This window comes from Marmota monax, unplaced genomic scaffold (assembly GCF_021218885.2).
Source record: "Marmota monax isolate L192 unplaced genomic scaffold, Marmota_monax_Labrador192_F-V1.1 WCK01_AAM20220418_F8-fsc00025, whole genome shotgun sequence".
Classification (NCBI taxonomy): Eukaryota; Metazoa; Chordata; class Mammalia; order Rodentia; family Sciuridae; genus Marmota; species Marmota monax.
In genome coordinates, this window is record NW_026691950.1 from 11,581,737 (window position 1) to 11,594,196 (window position 12,460).

The following is a 12,460-nucleotide window of genomic DNA, read 5'->3' on the forward strand; positions in this document are numbered from 1 at the left end:
CTCTGGTTCGCGCTTGTGCACCTGTCCCGAAGGGTCCGCCGTCCGAGCTTGGGCACGCCTGTGTTTGGGGACCATTGCTGATGGGTTGTATCCAGGCTTTGGGCCAGTGCGATCGATTAAGATTCTCTGGGCTTCACACTGAGAAATAAGCCAGGAAAAGCAGGGAGACAGAGACCCACGGACAGAGACGCGAGGAAGAGAGCAGGTTGTGCTTCTTGCGGAGTGAGAAGGGGAGCAGCGGGCACTCAGAGAGCACCCAGCAGCCTCGAGCCCGTTTACCCCCAAACAGGGAGCGGCCTCTCCAGCCTCCAGCAGCCTCTGCCTCTGCCTCACACGGCTTTGCCTGCCTCAGCCCGGATTTCCAGTGCTCTGTGCCTTTTAGCCTGGGACACAATCGCAGGAGGCTGTGGGCTCAGCTGAAAAGATATGCACAGTCTCAGCATGGGAAACTGGTCTGAATACTCCTTCTGCCACTTCCAATAGTGTATCCAAGAGTTTGTTTCCCTGACTATAAAATGAGGAATCATTAAATAAATATGAACTACCCTTCTAATCAATGCCAGCTCAGACTGGAAGCTGACATACACCGGTGAATGAACAAAACGGATCCAGTTTCTGACCTGGTATCGTTTGCAGTCAACTGGGGGAGGTACCCGAAAAAGCAATTTCAGTGGTGCACGTCTATAATCCAAACCACTTGGGAGGCTGAGGCAGGAGTATCCAAAGTTTGAGGCCAGCCATTGGCAAATTATCAAGGATCTAAGCAACTTAAAGACCCTGTTTCAAAATAAATAAATAAATAAAAGGACTGGGGATGTGGATTGATGGTAAAGCTCCAACAGAAATATGTATAGTTGGGATAGAGGCTTTTGAAGTAAAAGTAGAAAATATTGCTTTCATCAACCCTAATTTTTTTTCAGAGCTCACTAGGTTCTAGCATAGGTGAACAAAAACAATTATGTTCCCTACCCACATCTTAATTCCACTCTGAGCCTTCTACCTCCCCACTCCCCATCATACTCAGGGGGACTCTACCACTGAGCTACATCCACAGCCCTTTCTGTTTTTCATTTTAAGACAGGGTCTTGCTAAATTGCCCAGGCTGGCTTCCAACTAGGAATCCTCCTGCCTCAGCCTCTGGAATACCTGGGATTACAGATGGCTAGTATGTGCCCTGTTATGTGGGCCACATTAAGCTGTCCTTGAAACTTTTAATATGTAGGAAAATCACAATAACCAAAGAGTGGACAATAAACAACTGTTTATTGTCAGAATCACTGAAAAATGATGCATTCATCTTAACCTGTTGCTGGATGCACAGTAGGTACTCAGTACATGGCAGTTGTTACTTGGAGGTAGTATTGCCTCATGCTTAAAAGTTCAGGCCCCTACATCAGACAGACAGGGTCTGAATCCTGGCTCTGCCATCTCTAGCTATATGACCTTGAGTTAGTCTTTGAACTTCAATAGACTATGGGTTCAAAACCCAGCCAAGGGGCTAGCATTGTGTCTCAGTGGTAGTGTGCTTGCGTAGCAAGCACGGAGCCCTGGGTTCGATCCTGAGCACCACATAAAAACAAATAAAGGTATTAAAAAAATGAACTTTACTTAAAAAAAAACAAACAGCCAAGGTGGTACCTTTTCTGATAGGACTGTTGAATGAATTAAATGAGGTCATGTGGGCAAGGCACAGGGCCTGGCATACAATGAGAGATCAGGAATATTGGCTGTGCAGACTGTCATATACTTGACTAGTGCCCATTTCCATCTTTCTGAACCAGCTGGGTGTATAGCAAAGCTGGGAGGTTTTTGGAGACCACAGGAAGGCTTTGAAATTCAGGGCATAGTCCTAAGTGGGGTTAGCCAGGACACCAGGTCCTTTGATGTGGTGGGGAGTGGGATGGGGCTGCAGAACAAAGATATGCCCAGGAACCAAAGGCACCAGGCACCAGGTGTGGAGGAGCCTCACAGAGTGAAACTTGGTCAGCAAAGGAGCAGTGGGGTCTGAGAGTGATTGGGCAGCTTTTAGGTTGCTGCCAAGACTGAGGGGCCCCTGGAGCTATAGGTATCAAATAACAATAAAAACAAGAGAAGCTAGGAGCTCTTGCCAGGCACCAGGTACCACCCTAGCTGGTCCTTAATTCCTTACAGCGACTTGAGGTCAGTGGCCCTTTTCCTATTTCACAGCTGCAGAAATGGACATTTTCCTCCATTCTCCTTGGTGTCCTTTCAGTTCTTGTAATTAACCAAGAGAAACTCTTCCAAGGCTCTTATGTGGGACTGTTAGTGGCCTTGTGGCCAGGAACATGTTCCCCATCCCCCTTTCCCAGGCCAGCACTTGCTCATCCTGCAGGTCTTCACTTTAATGTCACTTCAGGCTTCCATTTTTATCAACTCCAGAGTTCCTTGGGCTTTTCTTTTTACATTCCCGTGACCTTTTTGTAACAAGTCAGCTCTGAGTTGATCTGTTGATTTGTTTAAGTACTGGAAACTCCCAGGGTACCCCTGGGACCCCAGGCATAGAGGCTGGTGTATAGTAGGTGTTCAATACATCCTTTCCAGCTATCAAATGACTGAAGACGACTCCAAGATATTAAATTAATCTCTTCAGAGTCCAGGATGAGGGGTAGGAGATAGGGGATAGTATTTATCAGTTATTTTCAGTCCTGGAATTAGAAACTGTTCTGGCCTCATGTCATTAAATCAAAATGTCTGCAAAAGGCTCACTTATTTTTTGGTAGCACCAAAAAACAACAACAAAAGTTGTCTTGATCCTCATAATTAAGCAGCCATTTCAGCTTGATGTTGGCAGCAAATTTAGACCAAAAGAAGTGTGAAGTTGATATGCATGGGAATACTTCAACCCTCTCTTATCCTTCATGCCCCTCTCATGCAAAAACCACCATCCCTGAAAAGGGTAGTGAAAAATGTTACTGGCCAAGGGAATTGGCTAGGGAAGGAGGGAGGTGGAGCATTTGCTTCAATTATCCGGATAATTGTTCCCCACCTCAGGCCATTGTTACTGAAATGAAACAATATTCTATTGGATACTGTCTTGGCCTTTTCAGGCAGGCTCCCCGTGGTGCCTAGCACACGCTGGGCACAGAGTAGGCCCTCAATAAATTTTATTCTGATGACAGAGGAGAGCTTTAAGAGTCAGAGAAGGATGCCTGGATTTGGGGGTGGGCGAATAGTAATTAAGGTGAAATGGGGAACAGAGGGGTTATGTGGTAGGCATGCAGGGCCATCAAAATTCTGTTCCAAGGGTGAGGAGAATGGGAGACTGGGCTTTTCCTGAAATTCTGAGTCAAACCCCTCACTCCTTTCTCAGGACCCCCCCCCCCTTCTTCTTGGCTGAATTGAACTCTTGAAACTGTGGTGAGCACAAAGGCGAATTCAGGTTTCTCAAAAGCTCATCTGCTCTAAATAAGCACCAGGCAGAAGCAAGATCATTTTTGGTGGTGCATAAGCAAGGGACCTGCAGACTGTTTTCTCTCTGGAAAGGCCATGCCCAGATATATGTTAAAAGCAACAATTTGGGGGGGGGGGAGGGCTGAAGGGACTGCAGGCCTTTGGGCCCCCATTACTCAGCCAGGACCGCAATATGAGGACTAACTCCCAACTGCCCTCTTTCATCGGACCCACAGCTTTTCAAGAAGAGCTTGAGTTCTCTGTGAGTGCGTATTTGCTAATTGCAGCCTCAGCTTTAATGAGATTCAACTCCCTGCAAGCTCGTTTGCAGGTTACAGCCTTATATGGGGACCCACATTTTCTATCGTGGCAACACGTCCTGTGAATAATCGCCTCTCCAGAGCCTGAAAGGAAAGTGAGCGCCCCATTTCTACTGAATGCACGTCTCAGTTCATCCAAGGCTGGCGGGCTTTTGATGGCCACAATGCGAGTTACGCCCAAAGAGTGTCTCTTTGGTCAGATCGACAACGCTTGGCTTCACGTTTGCAAGTTAAACCGGCAAAAACCCAGCTGAAACTCCCACGCCAGACATTTCCCTTCACCCTGCTCAGAGCAGAACTAGGGAGTGGGTCTGGACAGGGGGAGGAAAAAAGGGAGCGGTGGGGAGAGGAAGGGGTGGAGGAGAAAGGAGTCCCGATTCCCAGCAGCCATCTAGAAGGGGGGGGGGCTTTTAATCTGGCATTTCTTTCTTATTTATTTATTTTTTTCATTTTGCTTTGTTGGCAGCTTTCCCCAAACAAAAAAAATAAAACGAGAGCATTTTCTCCTTGTCTTCACCTAGGTAGCTGCTTTCCTCCAGTCCCTGAAAATGTGACTCCTTCATAAAATCAAAATTTATGATTATTCAAATGTTGGGGACTGTGAAAAGAGAGGAAGAAAGAGAGAAAATTAATATTGCAGCTGTTCTTCTGATTAATGAGAGATAATTGCTCATGAAAAGTCACCCCTGTGGCATTTTGTTGTCTCCTGGATCTTTGTTCTTTTCCACTATTATTGAGGACTTTCTTGAAGACTAAGCGGTTCTTTTCAATTTTTGGGTATTCAGAAAGGGTTGCCTGGTTACAGAGAATGGGGAAATCTCGGGCTATATCGGGTAAGATGTGCCACAGACAGCAATATCACAATGCCACTCGGAGAAAAGGATGGATACAAGTTAACGATGCGCTTTCAATAAAACATTCATAGACTTGTTCACGCTTTGATAATGACCTCATTAAAGGGAGCTGGGGGCAAGTAAGTCCTGTCTCCTGTTTGTGTTCGGCTAACAAAACCCAGCTTTGAGATCATTCATCGCTTTGGAAACTAATATGAAATCAATGTAAGAGGAGCAAATAAATCCGAGGCGGCCCCTCCAACTCCTGGGCTGTCCCGCCCTGCTTGCGGCCTCCGTTTGGAGCAGGAGAACCATGCTGGCAAATGCTGACACTGAGAGAAAAAAGGACTGGGGACAGATAGGGGGGAGTTCTTGGAGGGATGCAGAGGAAGGGGCAAAGTGGAAGTTACAGCCCTGATAAAAAAAAAAAACTGCTAAGCACATCAGGTCAGAACTTTTGAGGCCTGTTGAATAAGCAAGGCTAAGTCTCCATCCTTTACTTTCCCTGACTTTGCCCATGAAAAGAGTTAGGAAAAAAGGGAAGTGAGAGGGGAATGTGGGGTTCAAGTCAGGTTCCATTCCAGAGGTAGAAAAAAGTACTGGAAGATCTTTTGAAACCTGCAACCAAAAATTCAAATGTCAAGACTGAGCTAGAAGGAAACCGCTCACCCAAGGTTCCAACTGGAGAGTCCAGAGACAAGAAGGCAGCTGCTGGTGTTCTCTCTAGAACTGCTGATTGTTTTCTCTAAGTTGAGGGTAGGGTGGGGGGGGGGTGCCCTGGGCAGGAGGAGGGGGTAAGAACAATTTTGTTTCCTTCTGGATTATGACAGGACCTTGCAGTCAAGGAAGACAAAGCCATCCTCTATCATCCTGAGCGAAAGGGATAGAATCAAAGGACTTCCCCTCCCCTTAAAAGAACTCATTTTCTCCTTGAGTTATGAAAGTAATGGCTTAGGTAACAGCCTGTACTCTGTACCCAACTGCTTAATTCCGAATAAATCCTTCCACGTGGCTCCCCAAGTCGTGGCAATTAGAGCTCATTATAGGCTCATAAGAGCTCTCATTTTGGGGATTACTTAATGGACAATGAAATTTTATCGGACAGAATCACTGAAAAATAAAATTGTGCAGTGGCAAGCACTGTGGGCACACGCCAAAGGTCTGTCTGACTGAGCATGGGGTCCCCTTCTGCTTTGAGCTGGTTGGGGTGCTGTTCCCTGAAAACAGTCACCTGACCAGGACCGGTGGTAATGCTGTCCAGGACCATGCAGGACAGGCATACTTTAGACTGGCTTCTGAAGATGTGGGCTAGATGGAAGGAAGGAAGGAAGGAAGGAAGGAAGGAAGGAAGGGAGGGAGGGAGGGAGGGAGGGAGGGAGGGAAGAAAGGAAGATGGAGATACTGGGAAATCCAAAGATAACTAGAGAAAAGAAAGAGGATAGAGATTACCCAGGGGATACCAAAGTACTTGCTCTTTGTCATCCAATAAATTAACCAAATACTGTAATGGGTACTGTAATGGGTCCTAGTTTTAGCCTTAGCTTGTTCTGAAGCCCCTAACCCCTTGAGCCCTAAGTAATCTCACAGGTCTCTCACCTTTCTCAAAATTCCTTGGTACTAGAAACTGAATGTTTCCATAGTCAGACATAATTTGAAGGGGATGCTCAAATCTTTTGCATAATAAAGATTTACTAAAATAAAATGGCCTGCACACAAACACAATTTCTAGCACATTAGTAAAGGAGTTCTTTCTGTGAGCACACTCAAAATTCCTGGGAATATTGTGATACAAGTGTCAGCCCCAAACAGACCTTGGATAACCTTCTACCACACCCAAAGGATGAAAAAAAGAGAGCAAAAGCTATTACTTTTAAAGAATCAAGGAGGTGGGTTAGGAGGGGGTGGAGTCACCTACTTGAACAATTCAGGCCATTTAAAAAATACCCTCCCATAAAGCCTCTCTCAATTGTTGAACTCCAAATCTTCCCAAATCTGGGGCTGGAATGATTGTGGAGACTGCCTGGATTCTCCCATCAAAAGCGAGGGTGGGCTGGGGTGAGGCTGGGTGTCTACAAGGGCTGCACTAGCCAACCTTGTGGTACAAAAGTAGTTACAGCTGAGCTGCCCCACGGTAAGCCCTGAGACTCCTTAATTGTTGTCACAAGATGTTGGATTAGCACATTTCTGGAATAGCTGTCTGTTTACACTCTGGAGACCCACCGTCCACTAACCGCTTTCTAATTGAATTCTAATCACATTCAAATAGCTCAATAACCAGCCTCAGCTGCAATTCATAAAACTTTAATTGCCATCCATAAATCCTAGGCTCCCCAGAGCGGGGCGTCCCTACAACCCAATTACACTTCTCCAGCAGGCAAGAAAGACAGTCACGGAGACGGGAAAGGGAAGAAAGACAGGACAGAGATGGTGCTCTCCTGTATTGGGGGCACTTTGTTCTCTCCGATGGAGAGAGTCCTGTCTTTAAGTTTCTTGGCACCTCTGTGAATTCAGGCTTGGAGTCAGCCATTCTGGGGAAAAGACCCAACTTGTAGCTGTTGCTCAGCCTCCCCACTTCAACCTGCTTTTCTATAAAGAAAAAGCTGTCACCACTGCTGTTTCCCCAAAGATCAAGTGTCCCAGTCTTAGTAGCATTTTCTCTCTGGCAGCTGGGGGTGAAGGACCTGCGCCACTGAGAGATTTCCTTTACCAAGCCACTTCTCATGATTAGAGATAGGATTCCTCAGGTGGTACAGTCCCCTCCATTCTTTTTAGAATTTGGGGATGCAGAAGGACAATGCTTCCTGTTAAGACTAGACCATTGTCCAAGAACAATAAAAATGAGAGGAACAAGTGATCACTAGACTCAGAGCAAAGGCCTCCCTCAACCCCTGCCCAGTCTCCGGGAGGGCTGGTGTTTGGTCCTCTTTCCAAAATCTTTGGAATGGAATTTGTAGGGGTTGACCTGGAAATGCAGCAGTATAACTACTTGGAGAAATAAAAAGATGACTCTTCACAACCACCACCCCCTCTCCATCAGGAGATAGTTGCTTAGTAGAAAGTGGCACAAGGAAGGGTCCTTGGTATAAGCGACCCCAGCAGGGCCCTAAGTACAAAGGCTTTTAGATCTTCTAGAATATCAGAACAAGCTTGGCGGCTTCTTAGCTGGGAAGCCTCACTGCTACCACCTGATCCGTCATGAACTAACCACATGAATGACCTTGACCAAGTCCAAAACTGGCTAACAGGGGTAGGTGTGAGCTTGGCCTCAGCTGCCCTCAGGTGTCCTCAGGACCGCTGCCAGTCCTCTGCCTGCACACCCTACTGCAAAGCACAGGCCTCACTCTTCACTTTGGCGTAGTTACGGCTGACACTGAAGAGCCGGGAGCGTTGGGCATCCCTATTAAAACGGTCTTGAAGTCTCCACCTGGTGTGCTCTGCCGCAGGGCGCCGGGAAGAGTTGGGTTGGGGTCCAGGCTAAGGAGAGGGGTAGGGTAGAAGATGAGATGCAGCGCAATGATTTCTCGGAAAAGCATAGAGAAAGAGGGGGAAGGAGGCCGGCCTCCCTGGGAAATTAACAAAACCTACACTTTGCAAAGTCTCCCCCTTCCCCTCCCCCGTGTTCTTTCCTGCCGCGCGCCCGCCCCTCCTCGCCGCTTCTGTTGTGACTCGGGCAGCCTATCCCGAGGGTGGGGAGCTGCTGAGGAGCCTGGGCCGTGCGGTACTCCGCAGCATCACGTGCCAGGGTGGGGGCTATAAAATCCAGGAGCCCGGGAGCCGGGCGGGGGACGTGAGGACCAGCCCTCTCCAGGGACCCCTTTGTTCGCGGCCCAGACGCCGACACCTTCGCGTCCCCAAGGGCTTGACCGCCGGCGTCCACGCTGCTCCGGGGCAGAGCTCAGAACACAAGAGCGGAGGGGGCGCCGCAGCCAGCCGGGCCCTCCAGCCATTCGTCCCTCCCGACATGTCGCGCTCTTTTTATGTCGATTCGCTTATCATCAAGGACTCCTCCCGGCCTGCACCCTCGCTGCCTGAACCTCACCCCGGGCCGGATTTCTTCATCCCGCTGGGCATGCCATCGCCGTTGGTGATGTCGGTGTCGGGGCCCGGCTGCCCGTCCCGCAAAAGCGGTGCTTTCTGCGTGTGCCCGCTCTGCGTCACTTCGCACCTGCACTCCCCTCGCGCGCCCGCAGGCGCTGGTGGCGGGGGCGCAGGGGTTGGGGGTGCAGGGGTCGGGGGCGGCGGCGGGGCGGCAGGGGGCACCGGGGCCCTGCCTCTGCTCAAGAGCCAGTTCTCGTCGGGTCCTGGGGATGCGCAGTTTTGCCCGCGGGTGAGCCACGCGCATCATCACCACCACCCGCCACAGCACCACCATCACCACCACCAGCCCCAGCAGCCAGGCTCCGCTGCTGCAGCGGCTGCGGCGGCCGCGGCCGCTGCGGCCGCAGCTGCTTTGGGGCACCCACAGCATCACGCACCTGTCTGTGCTGCCACCACCTACAACGTGGCGGATCCGCGGAGATTCCACTGCCTCACCATGGGTAGGGCGGGGTCTCTGGGTACCTGCGCGCCGCGCCTTTAGCGCTCCCAGTAGTAAACTTTCCTCCGCCACTGGAGGAAGAGAGACCGGAGAAGGGGAGGGAGGAGGGGCTTTTGGTGTAACTGTGGGGCATCCCCAGAAGTTCTACAAAGGTGCAAGTTAGCTTGCCAAACTCTCCACATATCTGCGGAGAATGCAGAGGTTAATTGGCAGAAGTTTGGGGTGGGTGTGTGGGTGTGTTGAACTGAAGTATGGCATCCCGTGTCCCGGCTAGATAAAGTATTTCAATGCTTTTGGCTGTGCCTGCGACCCTCTCTACTAGGCTCCAAAGGAGACAGCCAGACAAGTGCAAGCTCCCACCCCCTTTAATCCTCTAACTTTGTGTCCTACGCATCTAAGGTCTTGACTGGCTTTGGGCGTATCTTTCCTCCTCCAATAAATAACGACGTGCCACGAAATGGGAAAGAGTGAAGGATCAAAGCAGGTGTTTGGGGTGGGTCCTTGAGAGGCGTCCTTTCCAAGGGATGGCACGTAGGGTGGGAGCACCTCTCCCGAGCCTTACCTCTTTGCCCTCTCTTGGCTGGTCCGCAGGAGGCTCCGACACCAGCCAGGTACCCAATGGCAAGAGGATGAGAACGGCGTTTACCAGCACTCAGCTCCTGGAGCTGGAGCGGGAGTTCTCTTCCAACATGTACCTGTCTCGACTCCGGAGGATCGAAATCGCTACGTACCTGAACCTGTCGGAGAAGCAGGTGAAAATCTGGTTTCAGAACCGCCGGGTGAAGCACAAGAAGGAGGGGAAGGGCGCCCAGAGGAACAGTCACGCGGGCTGCAAGTGCGTCGGTAGCCAAGCTCACTACGCGCGTTCGGAGGACGAGGACTCCTTGTCCCCAGCCTCCGCTAATGAAGACAAGGAGATTTCCCCTTTATGAGGGGGCCTCCCCAACCCTGCCCCTCGCACACCAGCTGCTCCCGTAGCCAACACCTAGGGCATCCCGGGGCCAAAACTCTCGCCCATCGCCCTCGTCCCATCTGGAGAAGGAACTAGTGACTAAGTCATGGGAGTTCAAAGCTGGGCCTAACCCTGCGCATCTCCTTCTTGACCTGTTTGGGAGTTATAGATCATTTATTAAAACAATGTAAATAATCTAGAATTCAACTCAGTCTTATTATATAACAGAAGAAAAACAGGGTTGGTTTACTACTGTAAAGGGTTTTTTGAAAGTGCATGTCATTTCTATGTCCCTGTTTTTCAAAACCTGATAAGAACACAGGTTTCTTCATTATTTTTGTTGTTATTTTAAACTGAAATCAATGAGGTTACCAATAACTTAGAAATTAAACCCTGTAGGTCTTGCTTTCTGAAAATTTGCCTGGGGAGAGTTTCAAATCCATGTTGCTGGAAGTCCCTTCATATGTGAATAGTTTTATATAAAATTTATATTTATATTTATTTAAATAAATGAAACAGAATCAGGGTTTTAAATTTGTGATGTGTGCTCTCCCCATCTTCTCCTACCCACTCCTCCTCTCAAGTCTACAGAAAGGCATGTACAGGAAAAGAAAAAAGAAAACCTATTTGAAATCTTAGAGAAAAAGGTTAACTGAAATTTGATAATGTAGGTCTCTTGGCTTAAGGGAGTATGTGGCTTTATAGGTTTTCTGTGTAACAGAACTTTCTGCCCCAAGAAGACACCTTTAGTTTTGATACCACCTACCAGATGGTCCCCCCATCCTCAAAGTAGGTGATATCTTCACAGTTGTCAGGGGAAAAAAATCACTCCATTTAGAGTGACATTGACAATGACTGAGAGATAAACCTTTTACTTTGCATGGACAAGTAAGATATTCCCTACCTAGTGTGTATTTCATACCACCCTTTACCCCCTGCCTGTCTATTTTATCTCTCTCACAATTAAAACCTGAATTATGTGAAGGCATTCACATAGTCAAGATAGTTCTCTTTTTCAAGATAGTTTTTGAAAAAGTAAGAATTTATCAAACAAGTCTGAAGTGAACAAACAGAAACTTACAAATGATGCTACAAGTGATTAGAAAAGTTAATGCTCTTGGTTGTCTGTCTAACTCAGAAATAAGCTGCTTCCTCTCAATGCTGAGAAAACAATAAGTCAGGGACAGGGAAGTATTCTGTGTAAAGATCTACAATCACACATTTCCAAAACAGCCTGGAAATAAAGAGAAGCAGAAAGTAAATAAATAAAAAGAAAGAGAGAAAAGCACAGCCCAGAAATGTCTTTGGACACTTGCGGGGGTGGGGCACTTCTTGTTGTCTCTGGTCTCTAACTTTAACCCAATCCAGCTCTTTTCTAGTTCCTCTTTTCCCGTGGCTGGAAGAGTTCATTCCTACCGGCCAGAACACTGAGTGTTCAATTCTTCCTTCAGCAGGCAACCTGGTCTCTCCTCAGTGCAGCCTGGGTCTGTAGCTGAGGAAGTGAAGAAGATGGAAGATGCAAACTAGAGGTTCTCAGTCCCACTAACACCCATTAGTGTGATTTCTGGTCGTTTTCTATAAAGATGCCTGCCACCCAATAGGTTCAAGTCACAGGAACTGTTTAACACACACACACACACACACACACACACACCTTCTTTAGGTCTGATTTACTTTAGGCAGGTCCTATTGAAACCTCACCAGGAGCTTCTAGGACTCTAAAGCTGTGGACTTAAGGGAGGAGGAGGAAGGGATAATGCGACCACTCACTGTTTCCTTGAGTGTTCGCCCCCCTACCCCACCCCCCACCACCACCACCACAGTAAGCTCAGGGGAAGGAAAATCCCGTTTTCAGACTCCCATTGAGGCCCTATCCGGGCATGCAGGAGGGAGGAGGGACGGACAGCAGTGCCCTTCCTTCCGAATAAGGAGCCGCGGGCGGCTTTGTGCAGCGAGCTGGGCCTGGCCAGCGCCACGGTCCCAGGCAGCCGGCTTCCTCCGCCCAGAGCCCGGGAGGCTCTGGGTCTCTGGATCCCTGTCCTTCAGTCTCTCGCACGCAGAGCTGCTGGCCCCTGGCCCTGCCCGCCGCCACAGGGAGGAGGCGCTGGCCGGTAGACTTGCTAAAGATCGCGTCTCCCTTCTTCCCAAGAAACAGGCCTCTCCGCGAGCGAGCAAAGAGGAAGGAGGAAGGGAGTTGTAGGCGCAAAGAACAGGCATTTAAAGAGAGTAATTCCTTCGCAGGAAATAACGGGAAGGACAAAGAACCCCCGCGGCCGCTCTCCGCGCTCCACTCCCGAAGCGAAGCTTCATCTGGGCTGGGGATAGACCCCTAAGTCCCCTTCCCACGCACACGCAGGTCAGCCCCTCTGTAGCCCCACGTTCGGGTCTGGCGCTCCTTCAAGTCCGT

At 49.1% G+C, this 12,460-nt stretch overlaps 1 protein-coding gene across 1 annotated transcript; it reads left to right on the top strand.

The window, feature by feature from the left end:
• Nucleotides 1–8,459: 8,459 nt before the first annotated feature.
• Nucleotides 8,460–10,134, top strand: Gsx2 (GS homeobox 2). The gene is made up of 2 exons (XM_046462499.2): nt 8,460–9,102; nt 9,693–10,134. The coding sequence occupies exons 1-2, from the start codon at nt 8,526–8,528 to the stop codon at nt 10,031–10,033; spliced, it is 918 nt and encodes a 305-aa protein (XP_046318455.1). The 5' UTR covers nt 8,460–8,525; the 3' UTR covers nt 10,034–10,134.
• The last annotated feature ends 2,326 nt before the right edge of the window (nt 10,135–12,460 follow it).